Raw genomic sequence first — 20307 nt, 5'->3', positions numbered from 1 at the left:
GGAATTAAGTTTAATTTTTTTAATCCATAATAATTTGAATAAAAATCACAAAAGCATATTCTGTGAAGAAACAGGCACGTTAGCACATGGCAAGTTCGAGAGCACAGCATTCACGCCTGTAATGCTCACGGTCAGAGTCCGTTTCTAGCTGTGCTAGAACCCTACCGAGAGGAATGATTCATCCCATAAACGAGCTGGAAAGAGAGAATAGGATTTTCGGTTGCCAGGCTTGCTGCCTGTAATACATCTCAGTCGTCCGGCAGAACCCTTTGGAACTAGTACCAATGCAGGCTCCGTTTTCTATCCCTGTGGAAGACACTCAGCCTGTCCCGCTCACCCCACCGCACCTTTCAGACCGAACTGTGTCCATACCCATCCTCGACAGCACCGCGGGGCTGCTGACGGGGCATTTCCCCGCTCGCCGCGGCGGGACCGCGCTCTCCCCTCCAGCTGCGCAAAAACGCCGCGCAGAGTTGGTGACAGCACCAAAGAACTGCGAGGGTGACTCGGTTTCGGAGGGAGGGAAGGAGCGCGCAGGGCGGCCGTTCCCGCCGCCCCGTCCCCTCCCGCCCCGTCCCCCGCCAGCCTCGGTGGTGCGGGCCCCGACGGGGCGTCCCTGGCTGCAGAGCATGCTCACGGGGTGGCGGGGGCGGGCGGGCCGGCGCGGGGAGCGGGGAGCGGACCCCGGGCGGGCAGCAAGGCGGGGACGCCGCTCCGCCGAGCTGAGAGCCCGGGCGGGCACGGGGCGGGCGGAGGTGGGACCTGCCAGTCCAGGTGGGACACACCGGGAGCCGCGGGGGCGCAGAGCGGCCCCAGGAGGAGCAGGCGCGGAGCGTGTGCCCCGGGCAGGGGACGCGCTGAGCCTCGGAGCGGAGAGCCCGAGGAGGAGAGGAGCGCGCTGAGCCGCGGATCGGGGAGCGCAAGCGAGAGGACGCGAGGCGGGTATCCAAACCGGGGTCCGCGGGACAAGGGACCCCGAGCAAGGGGACCCCAGGAGGGAGCCGCGGGCGGAGACCCCGGGCACGGGGACGTGCGGAGCTGCGGGGCGGGCACCCCAGTTGGGTCCCCGGAGCGCGGGACAGGGATCCCGGGAAGGGAGCGCGGCGCCAGTGGCGAGGCGCGGAGCCCCGAGCGCGGTGCGCGCTGAGCCGCGGAGCGGGACTGCCGGGGCAGCGGAGCGGGGCCATCCGGCAGGGGTGGCGGCGGGGCGGGGGGGCAGCGGCCCCATGGGGCCGGGCGGCGGGGCGGCGCTGGCTGCTCGGTGCATCCCGGCTGCCGCCGCCCCGCCGCCGGCGGGAGCCGCCAGCGATGCTGCGGGGCGGCCGGAGCCCGCTGCCTCCGCCGGCGGGGCCCCCCGGCGGGGCGCGGGGGCCGGCGGGCGCCCCCGGCGCGGCGCAGGTGGCAGCGGGCAGCCTACTGGCTCTGCTTATCCTCTGGACGCTCTTCGGGAATGTGCTCGTGTGCGCGGCCATCGTCCGCTACCGGCACCTGCGGAGCAAGGTCACCAACATCTTCATCGTTTCCCTGGCTGTCTCGGACCTACTCGTGGCCCTGCTGGTCATGCCCTGGAAGGCGGTGGCTGAGGTGGCTGGGTACTGGCCCTTTGGGGCTTTCTGCAACGTGTGGGTGGCCTTTGATATCATGTGCTCCACGGCCTCCATCCTCAACCTGTGTGTGATTAGTGTGGACAGGTACTGGGCTATTTCCAGCCCTTTCCGCTATGAGAGGAAGATGACCCAGCGGTTGGCTCTGGTGATGATCAGTGTGGCATGGGCACTGTCTGTGCTCATTTCCTTCATCCCTGTCCAGCTCAACTGGCACAAAAGTGGGGATGTTGTTGCTGCTGGTGATATTGGAGATGGATTTGGTACTGCCTGGGCAGCAGCAGGTGCTGTCACTACCTGGGCAGAAGATATGAGCACCACATGGGTGGCATTAGCAGCAATGAGACCCTCTGATGCGACCTCTGGCAGCAATGATACCCTCACTGGACCATCAGAGAGCTGTGACTCCAGCCTCAACAGGACTTATGCTATTTCCTCCTCCTTGATCAGTTTTTATATCCCGGTGGCTATCATGATAGTTACCTACACTCGAATCTACCGCATTGCCCAGGTGCAGATTCGTCGTATCTCTTCCTTGGAGAGGGCAGCTGAGCACGCACAGAGCTGCCGGAGCAGCCACATTGACTGCCACCATCACACAAGCCTCAAGTCCTCCATCAGGAAAGAAACCAAGGTGTTGAAGACGCTCTCTGTCATCATGGGCGTCTTTGTCTGCTGCTGGTTGCCGTTCTTCATCTTGAACTGCATGGTGCCCTTCTGCGAGAGGCCACCCAGTGACCCCCACGCTGGCCTTCCCTGTGTCAGTGAGACCACCTTTAATATCTTTGTCTGGTTTGGTTGGGCCAACTCCTCTCTCAACCCCATCATTTATGCCTTCAATGCTGACTTCAGGAAGGTTTTCTCCAACCTCTTGGGATGCGGTCAGTTTTGCTCTAGTACTCCGGTGGAGACTGTTAATATAAGCAATGAGCTTATCTCTTACAACCAGGACACCCTTTTCCATAAGGAGATAGTGACTGCTTATGTTAACATGATCCCAAATGTGGTTGACTGTGAGGAAAATCGCGAGGACCCTTTTGATAGGATGTCCCAGATCTCCCCTGACCATGAGGTTGCCACTGACTCTGTTTGTGACCTGGACTGTGAGGGGGAGATTTCACTAGGCAAAATAACACCTTTCACTCCAAATGGTTTACATTAAATTGTATCCTGCTCTGATCAGTTCTTTTTGGATTAGAAAAGAAAATATTAGCACTGAGTGGAAAAACCTGCTGTAGTTTGGTCAGTCACTTCATGCTAAACTCACTTCTGTGTGTAGAACTTTGCGGGATGTAGACACTGTCATACAGGGGACTGGCAGCACAAACTTAAATCAGCACTTCCCCCGGCTGAGAGAGGACCAGGCAGTCATGTTGATTAGCTGTGGTGAGGTATTGTGGTATAATTACAGTCAGTTCATGTTTATAATGTGTTTGCAAATGAACGGTGCCATTGTCACTGCTAAGTATTATGACTTCTAAAATCAGGGATGGATGTGGCTGGCATAGACATTACAGAGAAAAAAATTCTGGCCTGTTTGTTTGTTCAGATTTTATGTTTCTTTTTCTCTATTTTTGTTTGTTTGGTTTTTGTTTTGATTTTTGTTTAAAGATAGAAATAGTGAGGTGGTGATTTGGATGATTATTTAAATGTGTGTTTCTGCCAAAACAGATTATGTGAAACCCTTGTTCTCCTAGGCGGTGTTGTTGCCTATGATATCCTCTGTTCCCAGATGAATAAATAAAAGTTGTATTGATCAAGGGTTTATTATCTTTCATTTGTCACCCTGAAAGGTTTACAACAAGTATTCAAACTAACAACATTTCTATTTGAATGATTAGAATGACTAACAGTTAAACCCTATTATTTTAAAAGCAAAATAGTTGGTATAGAAAATACAGTTTTTGAACAAAAGCAAGGTTCACAGAACACTTGAATTAAATGAACTCATTTATATGGCCCTTACAGATAGATTTATGCCTGTTTTTCTTTAGTATTATAACTGATGTTATCCCTCGCTGCAGCTAAGAATATCAAGTACACATGTATATAAGCTATTAAAACTTTCCACTTTATTCTGTACTTGAACTTACTTTTTTAAATGATATTGATGAAAAGAGTTTAGTGATAGAGTTAGGAGCTGGATGTGTCTAAAAACAATAATTATGTTTGACAACAATATCAATAATCAGCATTTCCCAGTGTAGACACTAGAGAACTCATTCACTCCAAGAGAAGAAAAAAATGCTGTTGATGTATTTTTTAGTTACTTACTTATTAACCAGAATTTAAATAAGCTGTAAGTGCTTTGACTATACAAAACATTTTAAAGCAGTCTTTAAAATTTGTAAAAGAGTGTTTTGAGCCCTGTTGCTATTGAATCACTTACACCAAGTGGAATATTAGAAACAGTTGTAAGCTTTCAGCTCAGAAATCAGAAGTGATATTATTTCTAAAACAAATGATCAAAAGTAGTAAAAGCAATACCAGTATTTGTTTCAAGTTTTGGCTCACAAAATGAGCAACACTTGGATTAATTTACCCTTTAAAAATACCCATGCCAAGAGCCGAGCAGATTTAAATTGAACTGTAGATGTGGATTAAACAGCCCTCCCTCCTAATGGCCCTGACCTGGGGCCTCCCAGTCCTGCATAACTGTGAGCTGAAGGCCCCTGTATGGTATAGTGTATGGAGGAAAAGTGGGATCTGCAGTAGGCAGCATGGTTCAGGGGAATCATTTAACCAGATGCCGGAATTTGTGAACGTTATGGGCTTAATATTGAGCCTCTTTGGTAATCAAACCCTTAATACCAGTTTGGAGGTTGTCTTCCCCTTGGGATATGGGATGTAAGAAGCACAGGAGGCATGTGATTTAAATCTCTTTTTGGTTGCCTCTGCTGCAATCTGGGTTCATCTGCAAGCAATGTTTTATGTGTGTAGTCTTTGATATTAATTAGTTATATCATCTTGGATTATCTTTTCAACTGCTTGTCACTGAAGATTGACATCTACCTGAGCATTTTCTTTGCTCTTGATATGAAATCTCAGTGTAATATCCCTTTACAGCTGTCCTTAGGAAAGGGTGTTGTGACTGTGGCTTAGGGAAACTTGGAAAACAAATCTTATGCCCATAATGAGGTTCAACCTACTAATGGCTTGACATCAAGGGTGAATATGTTACCACTCCTCTGCTAAAGCAATCATATGTTGTCAGGAGTTAGCCATAGTTCTAGCCCTGCTGTTTAGATAAACTTGCCCAGAATAATACCATTTTCCCAAATGAAAATGAAGGAAACTGCTTCTGGTGGTGCAGTCATGAATTATCCCAACAACAATTTAGATTTTTTTGAATTTTCTATTTACTACTCAAATTTTGAGGCTAGTACAGCATGTTAAACTGTCTAGATTTGTGCAAAAAGCCTGTGACATCCAGATGCAAGAGGTGCAGACACCTGGTGCTGATTCCAGCTCCCAGGGCAATGCCTGTATTTTGTCCAGTTTAGTCCACAGTAAGCCAGAAGCAGCCCAGGGAAATGGAGTAGGGAAATCATGATCTCTTCCTGAGCACCTGCGTGCCAGCAAGCTTGCAGCCTGATGCTGGGTGTTACCCCCTGCTCCAGCAGCAGTACAGAGCAGCGGAACAATTTGGGTAGCAGCAGCAAAGAGAGTGTCCCCCCACCTCCCTCTGTAGCCTTTCACAATGATCCCTGTGTGGGTGATGTGACAGTTCCCTTGGATCCAGTTCACTACAGGTATGGCAGAGGGGTAGATGTACACGAGAAGGTGCTGGTGCATCACCGTGATCAGTGTTCTTATTGAGGCTTTACCTGCCTGGGTTTCTGGAATAAGTGAGTGGGCTAACTCTGGGATGCAAGAAGATACCTCCATTGGTGGGTTTATATAACAGCTTTGCGCAGAATGGTTGGAACAGTCTTTATCTTAGATCTGAAGGAAGGCATTTTTTACCTGCCCCTAGATTTTGTGAGCACGATTAGGGCAATACAGAAAACTGGTCAAGTTGCCACTTTCTGTTAGTAATTTGCCTTTCATTACTTCATCTGGTAAATGATTTCTGAGGGTGGCTCTATGATGTAATCTCTCTTGGAATATGTATGTATCAGGGGGACTCATCCTTTGCAGCCTGGGAGCATCAGAAAGGGAACATTTCTGCTTCAGAAGACAGACAGAAGGTACTTTTTTTGCTGGAAGCAGAGCTTGACCTTACGGATCTGAAAGAAAACCTTTTTCTTAACTCATAGGGAAAATTTGTTGCTTTTTAATGTGTCATAAGTACTTACCAAAGCTAGAGTATTCAGAATTAACAAAATAAACTTTTAAAAGAAATGTGTATTTTGCCTTGAACTATAAAAAGGGGCAGCCGTTTTTAATGAAAACATTCCCAAAAGGATTGTTCTAACTTGTTTCTCTCAGATGAAACTGCTGCCCTACTTTTTTAATGGTTTCCCTCTTAAGGACTAATGCATCTGCCTAACCGTAGAGCAGAGTTCATTGGCAGTGCAAGTAGGTTTTTATAATCCCCATATCCTTGCGGTGTCTCTCTGGAACTCATCTGTGCCAATGGTTCTGTGCCTCTCATCCACATCTTCTGTGAAAGTCACCTTGCTCCTGTCATGCATTTTACTTGTCAATTAAGCATGATCACTTACTGCTATTGCTAGCTCAGTTGTTGTTTTTGTTATTCTTTTTTTGTTCATTTGTTTTGTATTTTAATGCTTTGACTTAATCTAGTCCTGAGTGATGGCTGACCTTCAAGGTCGCAGATTGTTTTCAGTTTCTGTTTTGAGTTATTGTTAGAAATCAATATGTTTCACTTTTAAATTACCTCTTAGCCAGCTGAATCTTGTGTTATGGCTTGTTTACTCTGTTAGTCCTGGATAACACCATACCAAAGGAGGGGCAGTGTATCTGTTGTCTGTATCTCTGTGTGTAATTACAGAGGGGTCATTTTAGTGAAAGAGCAGAACATGTGAAACTATCTCAGTTAATTTTTAAGAATCTGGGACGTGGAGGGCATAGAAGTACAGTGTTTTGTGTAAAATGCTGCAAACACCATGAAGACTCACTCACTATTCAAACCCTGAAAGAGCTTTTAACAACTCTGGCTTTATCAATGGGTGTTGGGTTTTTCTGCTCCCAAGCTGAGGAAATGTAGATGTCTTTCTGAGAGATGAACACAAATAAAACACTTTCCAAAGGAAGAAAAATTACTGCAGTATTTTTTGGTAAGTCTGGTACTTTACCCTTTTGCATTCATTGTGTTTTTTACTTTTGCCAGACACAAAATGATGTGTGTCTCAGGGAGGCTCCCTGCTGAGAACTCTCGTATTTTTGTAACATATAACAAAAAAGGCTTCAAAATTAGAAAGGCTTCTTGTAGAAATAACACTAAGCACAATCTTACACCATTTAGGAGTCAATCATGTATAAACTCAGCATTCAAGACTGACAGGGCTGGAGGCAGTGTTCAGAACATGCATCAGAGTGGAGGTTTGAGAGGTCACAAGTTCCTTAGCTGTTTGTATGTGCCAAAATCGCCACTCTTTATAAGGAGGGCATTTTTGTCACTGTCACACAGAACACAGGGTACACACCTATGTCAGTGTTAATAATTATGCAGAGATTTTTCTTTCCTCTGAGGCCATCTTCGCTACTGTTTAATTGAATTCATGAGATCTTTAAATATATTCAGTGCCTATTTAAATCAGCAGAAGACTGCAGTGATGAATGTGTGCTTGGGTCACAGAGCAATGAAATTATTTCTCCTGGCTTCTTATGAATATTACTACCAGAATTCTCTGCCAGCAGATGCTGACATGTTAAAGTTGGCACACTCAACAAAATATTTCACCCCCTGAAATGCAGAAATAATTCTTTTATTCAGATTTGCTTATTTGTTTTCAAACTTTGTAAGACTTTTCAAACTTTCCAAGAGCTTCATGAAGTCCACACTTCGTGTGGAGCATCTCTACTTTGATATCTTAGATCAACAATTGTTGCATTTTTAGTGTTCTGTTCTCTCTATAGGGCACTATGCATTTACTAACAAAATTTTGCCCCTCTAAGTTTACTTATAGTCTAAAAGCAATGATATGCCCAAAACCAACCAGAAATGAGGACATTTCTGTTATTAATGGGGCATCAAAGATGTGCCTCTTTCTTCAATCTCTTGTTTATTGTAGCACTGGTAAGATTGCAGTGAGCAGTAATGTCATAAGGGGTGTAAGGAGTGGAAATACAAATAATATTATCATCTGAAGCAGATAATGGATTGTTTTTGTCAGAGAGCCTGCTGTCTCTCTCAGAGTAGTTTAGTTTAATAGAAAATTTACAAGATGATTGTATCTTGCTATATGTCTAAATCCATTCTTAGCTGTGACTGGAGATAATGTTCAATAATATTTGTAGTGAATAGATCACTAATAAGGAGAGTATTTTTGTTGGCTTCATCATTTATATCACAGCCATCACAGTCACATTTTTGAGGTTTTCAAAATACAATGCAGTAATCATAAAAAAATAATTAAAGATTCCAGTCCATGAAAAAAATTTCTTCCTGTGACTTATTCCGTGCAGTTAACAGCAAATACTTGTTTGTATCATGTTCTGCACCCTCATTGCTACCAGAAGAGTGCCCTGAACCTGCTACTATTAATCTGCTGATTCACATTAGGAGGGAGGTCTGAAAAATAAGGAAAGAAATGGCAATAACATGTACAGATGGCTTCAGTTTGCATGAAATTGGTCTAGTGTCAGCCAGCTGGTGCAGGGGACTGCAGGGCAGTGAGCCATTCCTGGTGCACAAGAACCTCACTCTCCACCACAAATGCCTGCTCTCTGGATCTGGCTCTGTGGTAGACCCCTTGCTCCCAAGGTGGATGCTCAAAATCTGCATGTATTGCATAGGAAGTCTGAACTTTTAAAATGACTCATGCTTTTTATTTACTACATAAAAGAGAAACCACACTTTTCTCTTGTGAGGTTACGCTCTGAAAAAAGTGGTTGCAAATGAGCTCAGTTTGGTGTAACCTCTCCAGTGTAGCTGGTGCCTGGCTGTGGCTTGAACGGATGTGGCTACGACAGCTGCTCGGGGTTTTAGTGTCTGAGCTGCACGTAGGCCATAGTTTAGGGGCCTAACACTGAGCTGAAAAAATTCTAAATTCTTATAGTTCTTTCCAGAGCCCCTGAGGAGCCTGGTGATTGCATAGCAGAGGTGAGCCTTGACCACAGCCTGAGCTTGGTTGCTTCCAGGAATTGGAGAAGTCTACTCTACAGCCTACCTGCTGCAGTTTTGAAAATGTCCCATGAGTAAAATATTAATCAGGAAGTTCAGCATGCCCTCTTTTACCCTCTGACCTAAATTTCCAATCTGAAATGTTTTCAGTAAGATTAAAAACCTAAATTTCTAGCCTTTGGCCTCGACCTTTTGCTGTCTCTGTTAGCTTCATATAATTAGTCTCCGTTGGTGAACAGAAGCTCCTGGCATGGAGTTAGTTGCTTGAGCACCTTATTGTCGCCAAATCTGGAACTACCTCAAGCTACACTTAAATTACATTATGTGTCCACCCACAGGGAATCTTTTAGATCTTCTTTTTCTGTTGGTGTTGTGTTTTTTTCCCAAGCAACAACATTTCCCTTCTCAACACAAGATTATTCACCAAAAACATAATTTAGAGGAGAAGCATAAATAGACTTTTTTAAAAGCTCTTGGGAATTTTGCTTGAGAATACAAAGTGAGAATGGGTTAGTATTAGACATAGAGATAACAGATTTTTTTCTACAAGAGGTTTCATTTTTAGGCTTTTATAGAAATAAAGGCTGAATATTTTAATTTTTGGGGAGTATACATTTGGTATTTATATATTTGCATGTATATGTTCTTTTATATAAACAAAAATACTTAATCCTATTTGTAGGGTAATTAAATATATTTTTCTCTCTATAAATGCAAAATGTGCAAGTTCATCCAGAATGAAACAAGTCATATTAAAAATTTTATTATTATCTCTCATCGCAACAATAAAATACAAGTACACAGTCTTTCCACATATTTAAAGGGCATTTTGGCTGTTTAAAGTTGAGAATCTTTGAAAATCCAAACTTGAATCATACAGTGAGAGGGAATGTACAAGTTTCTCTCAACTATTTTACATTCAAAGCAGTTTTATAATGATTTGTTAATTGATCTATATAAGCATTTTGAGACAGATAGCAAGAAGAGGTGATGATTTAGAGGTACCTCTTGGATGTCTCTTAGCAATGGATATTAGACAACACTTTTGTCTTTCCAATTCAGTGAAACTAAGATGCAAAATTCTTGACAGAGTGCAGAGTTTCTGCTTCATCAGAAGATAAAATGTTTGGCATAACCTTTCAAAACATCCAATTTAGTTAATGCAGTGTCTGAATGTTAAATGGCTTCTTAGGTAAAAGTATTCTCTGTATTAAACAATTACTTTGATAATTCAAATAATGCCCTTCTCTTAAAAATAGTATTTGCAGAAGGTCAGGGTTTCATAGGTCAAATGGGATATAAAAGTGCAAATACCAGGACTGGCTCAGCAGCACTGGACAAAACAAGCAGGATTGAACATCCTGGCAATAGCAGAGCCCTGTCTGAGCACAGGAAAGAAAATAGCTGGGTAGAAGGCAGGAAGAGAATCTTAAGGAATTAGAGAAACCAGCTGCGGGTCCAGCAATCCAGAAATTTGGTGGTGGTTGAAGACGGGAAGGGACAAGAAGGAATCACTGTGGTCCTTGGTGTCTGAGGCAGGGATGGTAATAGAGGTCAGTAGATTTCGGAGCAAGTAGGTGAAAGGGGTCTGAAAGGGGTCAGGATGGAGTCTGGGCAGCGAGCATCCCTAAGAGCTTTTGGGACTCTGGGAGGTCATATGGAGATGGATGAGATTTACATGAGGAAGGAGGGCTGAGAGTGGGCAACTCACTGCCTGTCCACCTTCTAGGATCTGCAGATCCTCCTGCTCTGTGCAATCCCCTCCTACCACTTCTATATAACTTCAGTATTGCCATTACATTTTATCATTAAACATGTGTCTGTCAAGTGTCTGTCTACTGTGCAGTAGATGCAGAGCTGTCATATTTATTCTATTGCGTTAAAGCTCAGAAAATAACTTTCACAGAAACCCTCTATGTCATCCTACAAGGAATGCTTAGTCAAGGAGTGGAGAGCAAAGAGGGCTTTGAGATCATCTTCCCACCATGCTGTACAGTGCTGTTTTCACTGTGTGATGGTAGGGCATTTTACGTGTTTATCCTGCTGGATTGCTGGAAGCAAGTCTCTCTTGCAGAAACTTCCTGAAGGTACCACTTGAAATCTCAGGTAGAATGACCCTCAGTACGTCAGCACTATGATTTCTTTAATCTGTGCAAATAAGGTATCTAACATAGTCATAACCTGGTGCTATATATTGAATGCACTCATTCATTGTGAAAATCTGGTCTCCTGTGATGACTTGTAACATGACGTTATGGAGTTGACTCAAGCCTAAATCAGCCAATGTGTAAATACAAAAGATGTGGGGGTTCTGCTTTCTGATAAAAGTAAGAATTAGCAATATTTTTTTCAAATACAAAGGTACCAACTTCTACCATTGCTTGCCTGTTGAGTACAGATAGTTTTGTACAGTGATGGGACAGACGGAAATGGGCCTAAGAGACAGAAAGCTTAACTTCATAAATAGATATTTATATATCATGTAATATCTAATAGGAAAATATTCAGTTCTATACTATACAAGGTAGTAAGGCTCATGCTGTTTTACATCTTTGCAGAATGTGTCTTTTTTTTTTTTAAACCTTTCAGTGGCTTCTTTCAGGATACCCAGGTGATGGTAACAGTCTGCAGAGATCTGCAGAGCAAACTCCAAGATTTAAAGGTTTTGCTTATGTACTGTTTGGATGAGAAGTGATGATACCTCTGCTTGAATATGTTCTCATCTTAACACAAAGACCTGCACCAGGTACAGTTCAATACCTCATACCTGCCCTCCCCATGGATCCATGCACACTCTAGACTTGGTCCAATTGTGCCCCAGGTTTGAGAAGGAGAGACAGTGCCCCTGCTCACATTGCTGCTCAGCAGCTCTCTTTGTAGGTTGCAGAAACTTAATCTGTTTTCAGCAGGATCTCTAACCAGTAGACTTTGATACACATTGCAAATACTCTCCTTACTCAATGTTTCTGAGTCAAGCTAAATGGCAGGTTCTAAGTGTGCTCACTAAATCAAGCAAAGTGGGAGCAATGCAGGAACACCTAGTCTATGGGTGCAAGCCCTCCACAGTTGGTTGGAATATGCCTCAGCCAAAATGAAGACCAGTGGGGTGTATGTGATGGCACAGATTTAGGCATATGGAGATAATATTGCCTTAAAAATCACCTAGGCATGGAAGTGAAATTTTTTTCAAGACTGTTGTCTTAAACTTAGGCACCTAAATTCCACGTAAGTAAAAATACAAGCATTTTAATATGTTCTAGATTACAGATTTATTTATCCAACTATACCTGTACATGTTGCAAATGAATCTGGATCCCAGCTGGACGGGCTTTTAAATGCAGCATAAAAGTTTGTAAACTGGATGACTTGGCAAGCCCATATTAAGCAGGATCACCCCTTCTCATTTGTAACATCACCTGGTTCAGCATCTGCTTTGTGTTCTCTCACTGTGAGCTGAAACAAGCCACTGCCTCCCAGACTCCATTCTGTACAGGGGATATCCTGTACAGGGGATATTAAAACACCCTGGAGCAGGATTTTGCAGCACTGGGACTAGTAGATGTAAAAAGAGGACCATCTTATGTGATATACTCCCCAGCTTGAACTGGCCAAAGAATGGCTTGTGTTACATCTGTGCCTCTTTGTATAGCATTCAGGCAGCCTTGGGGAAGCTAAAAGATGCCCTGAACTTCACTTTGTTTCTAGGCTGAGAGCTTTATTTTATGACTCAGAGAGGCACAGCTGAATTGCAGTTGTTTTTTTAAAAGATGGTATGCTTCAGTGCCTTGTGTATAAAAGCAAATATGATGAATACAGTGAGGCAGCAATATAAACTTTATAACTTTAATCCAATAGGACAGATCATTCAGTGGTGAAGCTGATTTAAAAGGGATGACTTTGCCATCCTAAAATTGTCTTCTTTGTTGCCTCCCCTCCCTCCCCTCCCCTTCCTTCGCCTCCCCTCCCCTCTCACTGTCGTAAGTCTTGGAGGTCTCATTTGTTGCTTGTGTCAGGTTATGAAGTTCCTGCTGCTCTCATCCATTCAGTTAATTCTCTGACTCTGTTGGAGGTGGTGGGATCTGCACCAATGCTATCTGGTCTGGTCCTGGTGTAAATAATGTCCTTGGAAATTTTAGCCCAGATATGGTTCTCACCTGTTAAATGGCCCAGTCTAGATCAAAAGTCCTTGATATAATTAGTTGGTATTCCCATCCCATAGCTTCCACTTGTTTTTGAGTTTCCAAAACTGAGAGCTAAAAGGAGTTGAAGTGCTTTCGTACTCTCTTGACTGATGTGCTCTGCAGCCCATGTTGTGCCACACCACTGGTTTAGTTTGCTCGCCACTGGTAAACCTCTGAATTTGATTAGAATTAAATAAATCTGATTAGAAGGAAAGATGAGCTGTCCAGGCTGACAAACCTACACTTAGAAAGTTAAATTAAAAAAAAACCAAAAAACCACGAAAACCAACCACACAAAAAACTTTCTATGGTTAGCAAGCAGTAATTGGATTTCTTTCTGGCTACATTTCAGCCTCGGCTGCTTCCTCCCACTCCCACCTCAGCCAATATTTCATACAGCAACACAAAATACCTAGAAGGTGGATGTCATGGTTTGAGATAGTCCCAAAATCCAATTCCCTAGCTCCATCCCCCCTCCCACATCTCAACCTAATGTGAGAGAGGTTTTTCCAGACAAAACACACCAGACTCCAAAGTGGGGGAAAGGGAAATATATTACAATGACTGTACAAATAAATACCATATCACATTATACACATGATCACAACTATCTCTACCATGACATATGTATTTACAATGGATCAGATCTCTTCTCCCCTCCAAATAAAAGTCCAGGAGGGAAAGAAGGACAGATCCCTTCCAGTCTCTGAACAGCAGCATCTTCTAAGGCAGCAGGTTTCTTCTCATCTCATGCAGCAGCTGATAGCTGGCTTTCTGCCAGCATCCACGAGGGAGGTATTCAAGCCTCTCTCTCGGCCCCATCGCCTCACAACCGAGGGGTCTTCCGTGGACTTCGTAACCCCAGACAAGGTCGTTTCACCACGTCATATCACGAAGACACAGGGGAGTCTTCGTGACGGTCTGGTATCTCTTGCAGGGCCTCTGTGCCCTGTCTCTCAGGCTGCCACCGTGGCAGCAGTGCGAGGGGGGGGAAGCCAAGGTCAACTCCCCCTGCATTCCTCTCGGAGCTCTCTAGCTCCTTTCTACAGTGCATGTCGCACTTCAAGGCTCTTTCAAGTAAGAGTCCATCATCTTCCTCCTTCCAGGAGGTCTCAAAGGAGTTTTGGGGATCTGGTATCAGTCTTACCCCCAAGAACTCTGTAGCTCTCAGCTGCTGGCTCTCCTTTCCTCGACTCTCCTTCCAGGAGTCTCCTCTGCAGTGCTGCATGTTGCTTCTGCTGCTTCTTCAGTTCAGGTTCTTATCTCTGGCTCTCTGCCACTGTTTCTCTGGTCAGCGTCGGCTGCTGCTCTGTGCCCATGGAGAAAACATCTCCCGGCATACTACAGGCACCTAGCCCAGCTTTATGCTGTTCCAGGTCCCTGCAGCCCCCAGCCAGGGGCTGGGAGGGGGCCAGAGGCCCCAAGGGGCTCAGAGCCCCTACCTCGTGGCTCTACAACATGGCCACCTCTCCTACAACCAAACTACAACTCTTCTTTTCCGGTCTGGTTGTGATATGTTTACATTTCTGCAGGAGCGCCCATTGGGCAGAACTTCAAAACTTCCAGGGGTTTCCACCCCTTGGGGTCTACCACTTCTCTTAGCCTCTGGGGAAAACAAGGTTCAAACCACTACAGTGGATTATACAAAGTGTCTCTGTATTTGGTCTCTGGTTAGAATCCAGACCTGGTTAGTGATTACAGGATCAATGAAGTCCATTGAGTGACCTACGCGAGGTAAATCATTGTAGTCCCACAGCAAGAATTTCTTCCTATAGGAAGAAGTGGACAAAAAGCACCAAAAAGTGACTTAAATTCATCTTGTCAAACTTTTAATAAGCCCTAGTAAGGGTATGGCAAAGTGTTAGTTTTAACTTCTTTCACAGTTAAGAAAGTGTATGTCCTATTTACCAGTCTGGTATTGAAGGTATTTAAAAATAAGCCAGTAGCTCCTTCCTGAAGCGGGGAGGGAGGTCGCTGAGGTCTTCAGGAAGATCTTGCACCGAAATCCCAGAAAAAGAAGGAACTGTAATACCTGGTAAGATGTGTGCATAGTTTGTCTAACCCTTTTACATTTTGTAGCTCAAAATGAAAGGTATTTCCTTTTCTGTAGCTGTTCCTTGTTAAATTGTGCTTAAAATACTGGTATCTGAGGCATGATGTTTTATACTCAATCCCTGATTTTTGTTGTCATTGAGTATTATAAATACCCCAAAAGCTATGATATCTTATATTTAACTGATACAATAAACAGATTTCTGAGAACAAAAGCCTTTCTCCAGGTCAGAAGTATTTTACCTTTATTTCTGGTGAAGCAAAGTGTGTATGCTTGAAAGTCTCTTTGGTTGTCATAGAGGATAATAAAAGATATTACCACCTGCAACAAATAGTGCTGTGCTCGTAGCCTTGGTAAGTAGCGACTCCTTTAGAATTGCAACTAATTTTAGATATCGCTGAAGATTGTGTTAATATCCAGCTTAGTCTTAGAAGTTCACTACAGTTTCACTTTCAAAACTGAAGGTGCTCAACTGTTTCAAAAATTGGCTCCTGTGGTCAGCATTTGATTTGCTGCATCCCTGTTTCATCTAATGCCTCCTTATTTCTTGTCTCATGTGGCAAAGAGAACGAAACCTCCCAGTCTAGTGTATTTTTGAGCTTATATGCTTTTAAGGTAAAAGGTTCTACACTTTTCAGTTACACTTTACGGTGTCTAACCCTTTTACATTTTGTAGCTCAAAATGAATGACTCTTATAGTTCCTGCGCAGAACCTGTGCCCTTGTACAGTTCTGCCTCCGTAGTATGTAAAGTATCCTGTGATCACTGCAGGCCTGATTCAGGGATTTATTATGGCTCTTTTACACCATCTTAATGTATTGTCTCAGTAAAAGCACAGTGTGATTCAAAAGAAGAGTTTGAGTCACTGATGCAACTCGAAAAGGCATTTGAAAGAGAATTGCCGACTTCTTCCATCTTTTTTCCATCTTATGGAAAAGTTTTGAGACTGACTATATTGCCCTGTGCAGATCTGGGAAAATATTGAAGTTATTTTTTTAAATTATACATCTAAGGGGTGGAAGGCTGGATAAAAGGAAATGACAGGTTTTACTGAGCATCCCCATACATCATTAACTATTTGAGTCAGGGCTGTGCAGATAACATGGCAATAAAAAAATTTTCAGCTGGTGCTCTTTCCTTGCCTGGAGGATTATAGCTGCTTTCATATGCAGGGTTTAGTAGGAAAAACAGGAAGTATTAGGCTGAGGAAGCAAATCAAATGCTTTTAAGTGACAACGTGGTGTAGACAGTGTTGTATGAAGCCCCCACCCTGCATTTGTGGGTGTGTGAGTGGCAGTAACGGCAGGAGCCATATGTGTACGACAGGAGAGAAGGAGTGGGGCTGCATGCAAAGGCCAACTGTTGTTTTCCTTCCCGCAATTAAAATGTGGAATCCTATATATATATTTCAGTGTTAAAATTTGGAGGTAACTACAACAACGAAAGAGTAACTGCAGCATCCTGCACGGGTAGGAGTAACTGACTAGTTTTGTAACTGAGTGGGTTTTTCATTTCCATATCCTCCTTTGGACAAATTTGGTTCTGAAGTTGATGATGTATAACGAAAGTGAACTTGTCATGCATCCACAGATTCCGAGACGCAGCTGACACTTGAGATCTGATAAGTCTAGAAGTTCTCTTCCCCATTCCCAACCCAAAACACGATAACTCGAACTCCAAAAGACATTGGAATGTGTGTATTCAAGTCAAAATATTTCTCGCAGATGCATTTAAAATAATTTGTATTTTTCCAGTTGATTGCCAAATTGTTAGGAAATTCCAGCAGCAGTATTTTATTTCTGCTATCTCCTTTCCTCCCCCACAAAAAAAGTAAGTTAAAGACAAGTCTGCTAGGTGCAATTTAAGAGAAGTATCATTACATTCTCTGTAGAAAGCAAACAAACCCACATCCATATTAAAACTGCAATTTGTGCTACATAAACAATTTTGACATCAAAAATTGTATTGTGTTCATAATAGTTTCAGTGGCTAGCTCACCCAACTACATTAAATCTGCCTCTGAAGATGCAGAGACAAATATGATAAATATAACAAAAATATGATCAGCTTCTGGCTATGAATTCTGTATTGTTAATGTAGTTATTTACAACCAGAGCTGCTCATCTCCTCTGAAAATCAGCTTTTCTGTACTGGTTCTGCCTGAAGTAGGGTTCATTTTCTTCATAGAAGCTCATATGGCCCTGCAGTTTCAGTTTGTGACCAGAACAATGCTTATAGCACACTTATATTTTAATGATAGCACACATGATAATGTTTTTAGTGTTTTAATGTTGTGCAAAGAGCATTTGGATAGCATCAAGGCCTTCTCTCCTCACTCTGCCCACCACCCGAAGAGACTGATGACTGGGAGGGGATGACCTGAACTAACAAAGGAGCTGTTCCATGCCCTATAAAGTCGTGCTCAGCAGTAAAACAGAGAAGAGTGAGGTTAGATAGGTTAGTCATCTTTTGGTCAGGAACTGGCTGAACATTGGTCTGCACAAGGGAGGTGGTGAATGATTGCCTTTGCATGACTTGTTTTACTTTTTCTTCCTTCCACCCTTCACTTATTAAACAATCTTTGTCTTGACCCACAAGCTTTCTCATTGCTACTCTTCTTTTTTCTTTCCCCATCCCACTGGGGGATGATTGTGTTCCTTTTTCTAGTCTAACTCAAGGAAGAGAGCTGAAAGAAAATCCAGTAGGCCTGGATTGGAACTGCAATTGCAGCTGGGTGGGATGGTCCCAAGCCCAGGGAGCTGTGTGAAGTAGGTGGGGCTTACAGAATCTCCCACTGCGATCCTCAGTCACAGGTAGCTGTGATTAGGATGGACAGGGCACAGGGTCTTTTACCTTGAGCTTCTAGCACCTGTTCCCTGCCGGTTCTTTGTGGGCAATGGTGGCCCCTGTCACTTTCCTGCTTGTACCACAGCGCATCCAACGCTAGCCTGGTTCTGGGATGCCAGAACTGGAAAGTTGCCTTAACAAGACAAAAAAAAAAAAAAAGGAGAAAGGAAAGAGCTGATTGCTGTCTGGTACCTTTGGTAGGTGGAAACAGCAAGATGAAGGTAGATTGATTTGAAAAATTTGGTGTTTACATGGATGATCTGATGAAATTCAAGTTTTTGAATATGCCCTAAATTTATAGGTCATTTTTACGCCTTTAATGATGCAGACATTTGTCTGAGTATTACCTTCAATCATGCATTTAGAGATACTTAATGCCAGTGGAATCATTATGTTCCAAAAACAAATCTCTATTTCTTCCAGCGATTTGACTCACCACTCTATTAAGATACATTTGTTCATATTTAGAAGCTGTTTTTCAGATATCCATTTTCAATGCAAGTCAAAAATTCTTTTCACAATTTTCTTTCCAATTCAGATAAAAATGGCATAGGTGAGTAAAAGCAGACACATTTCCAGATAATGTTTGTCTTTCTGCTTGTACTAATTCCCTGATGATATCCTTGGTTTTCCCCTGCCTGTTGGTCACTCTATAGCCATCACTGTGGGTGAGTTTACAGAACAGTAGAGGAGGTAAAGCACATGTGTGCCATACTGGGGCAGAGGTGATGGTGTGAACAGGCTCAGACATCCTCTGCAATCATGCAGTTTCATAGTGAAGTGCAAATCCTGCACTGGTTCTTAAAAAACCACTGAGAATCAGCAGCCATGGTAGAAAACCTCATCAATTTTTCATTCGTGTCTACTCTTTTAGGTTTCTACAGAAACAGAAAGGTCATATTCCATCACAGGAGCTTCTGAAAAATGGAAGTGATTGCAGGATGCCACCCTAAAGTTGAGGTTTGGGAATACTCCCAAACATGGTCATTTTACATGAGTGCCATCCCACTGACCTTGGTCCTGTGGCTGCAGGCAGGGCTGCTGTTTGGGACAACAAAGGACGGTGGCATTGGAGATCAGTGTGATTCTTTTTCCCTAAAGTATCTTCAGTATAAGTTAGGATTGTGCCCCTGGACAGTGAGGGTTGTGAAGCAGCATTGGAGGAAGGAGGGAGGAGTGGGAGAGAGCAGAGCATGGCCCTCAGCGGAGGGACTCGCCGTTGGATTTGCACTGCAAGAGGGCTCTTCACTTGAAAGGAAGAGTATGGAGGAAGAAAGGGGGATAATGAACAGGATGTTTATGCACTAGAGGTAAGAAACTAATCGAGTGAGTGATGGGAAATTATTATAATTTTCTTTGGAAGAGAATAAAAGTAAACTCTCCATCTGTGCAATTAGCAAGGAAACATGTTAACAGTTATCACAGCTACGTGGGAAAGAGATGAAATAGAAAGGTACAGAGACTAGTGATGAAATTCATTATTTTTTCCCCCTCCCAGCTCCCCCTAGACTAGAAGGGGATTTGTCTGTCTCATGATTGTCAGGTTTGAGTCATGATCTGAACTGCAGAGCTGGCAACACAGCAATTCCTAGTTAGGGCTAGAAAGACAAATTTTTTTCATTTAATTTGAAGAGCTAAAGATCACAAAGATACCTGGGGCATGTCCCTATAAGCCTAAGCAATGTTGTAGAGAGGCTTAGCAGCCTTGTCTAAATTTGTTCTGGAAAGCTGGAATTTGAACATCCCATCCCACACAAAAGTAAAGCAATAACTCCATGTCTGTTTCTTGCTGTGCTTTAACCACCAGGCTGCTGTATGCCAGATGAGTGATAGAGAAGGCAATGAGCTCAGAGGATGTCTTTGGAATGTTCTCAGCAGATTTCAGTCTCTGGACCTCGAGGCTTGAAAGCTCATCACGCATCTTACAGTCCTGAGTTGAGGTCCAAGCTCCAATCCAAGAACGTGTATTTGACACCAGCCCTGGACAGCTTTCTTCCATGGGCTGAGGGCTTTTTCAGTATCCCTTTTAGGGAGTCCTCCCACAGTATGGAAGTCAGACAGTTGTTTGTTCCTTTGTATTTCAGCCTGGAGGCCAGGTTTTGTCCCCTTACCTGTGGGCACTGAGGTCCTTCAGTAGCCTTAGACCATAGCAGGTGTGGCTTTCCTGCCTGGATGCTTGCTTCTGGCTAGCCTGGATATTTTAGACTCAGATGGTAACCATTAGGAAAATCATTATATGATGCATTTTTTTTCAACTGTGTTTGGGATTTTTGATCTTGAGAATGAAGAAAATCAGGGCTGAAAGGTGTGGGATTGCTGCTGAGGTGCAGTCTTTCATTGGTTGGAAAGCTTGGAAAGCACAGAGGATGA

General features: G+C 43.5%; 1 protein-coding gene across 1 annotated transcript; it reads left to right on the top strand.

The window, feature by feature from the left end:
* The first annotated feature begins 876 nt into the window (after window positions 1–876).
* DRD5 (dopamine receptor D5) lies at window positions 877–3370 on the top strand. The gene has a single exon (XM_027736288.2). The coding sequence runs from the start codon at window positions 1309–1311 to the stop codon at window positions 2764–2766; it is 1458 nt and encodes a 485-aa protein (XP_027592089.1). The 5' UTR covers window positions 877–1308; the 3' UTR covers window positions 2767–3370.
* The last annotated feature ends 16937 nt before the right edge of the window (window positions 3371–20307 follow it).

The sequence above is a fragment of the Pipra filicauda genome, unplaced genomic scaffold, assembly GCF_003945595.2.
Source record: "Pipra filicauda isolate LSUMZ 115617 unplaced genomic scaffold, ASM394559v2 scaffold43_size3849885_pilon, whole genome shotgun sequence".
Classification (NCBI taxonomy): domain Eukaryota; kingdom Metazoa; phylum Chordata; class Aves; order Passeriformes; family Pipridae; genus Pipra; species Pipra filicauda.
The sequence above is the reverse complement of the archived record's forward strand: the minus strand, read 5'-3'. Positions and strand labels throughout refer to the sequence as shown.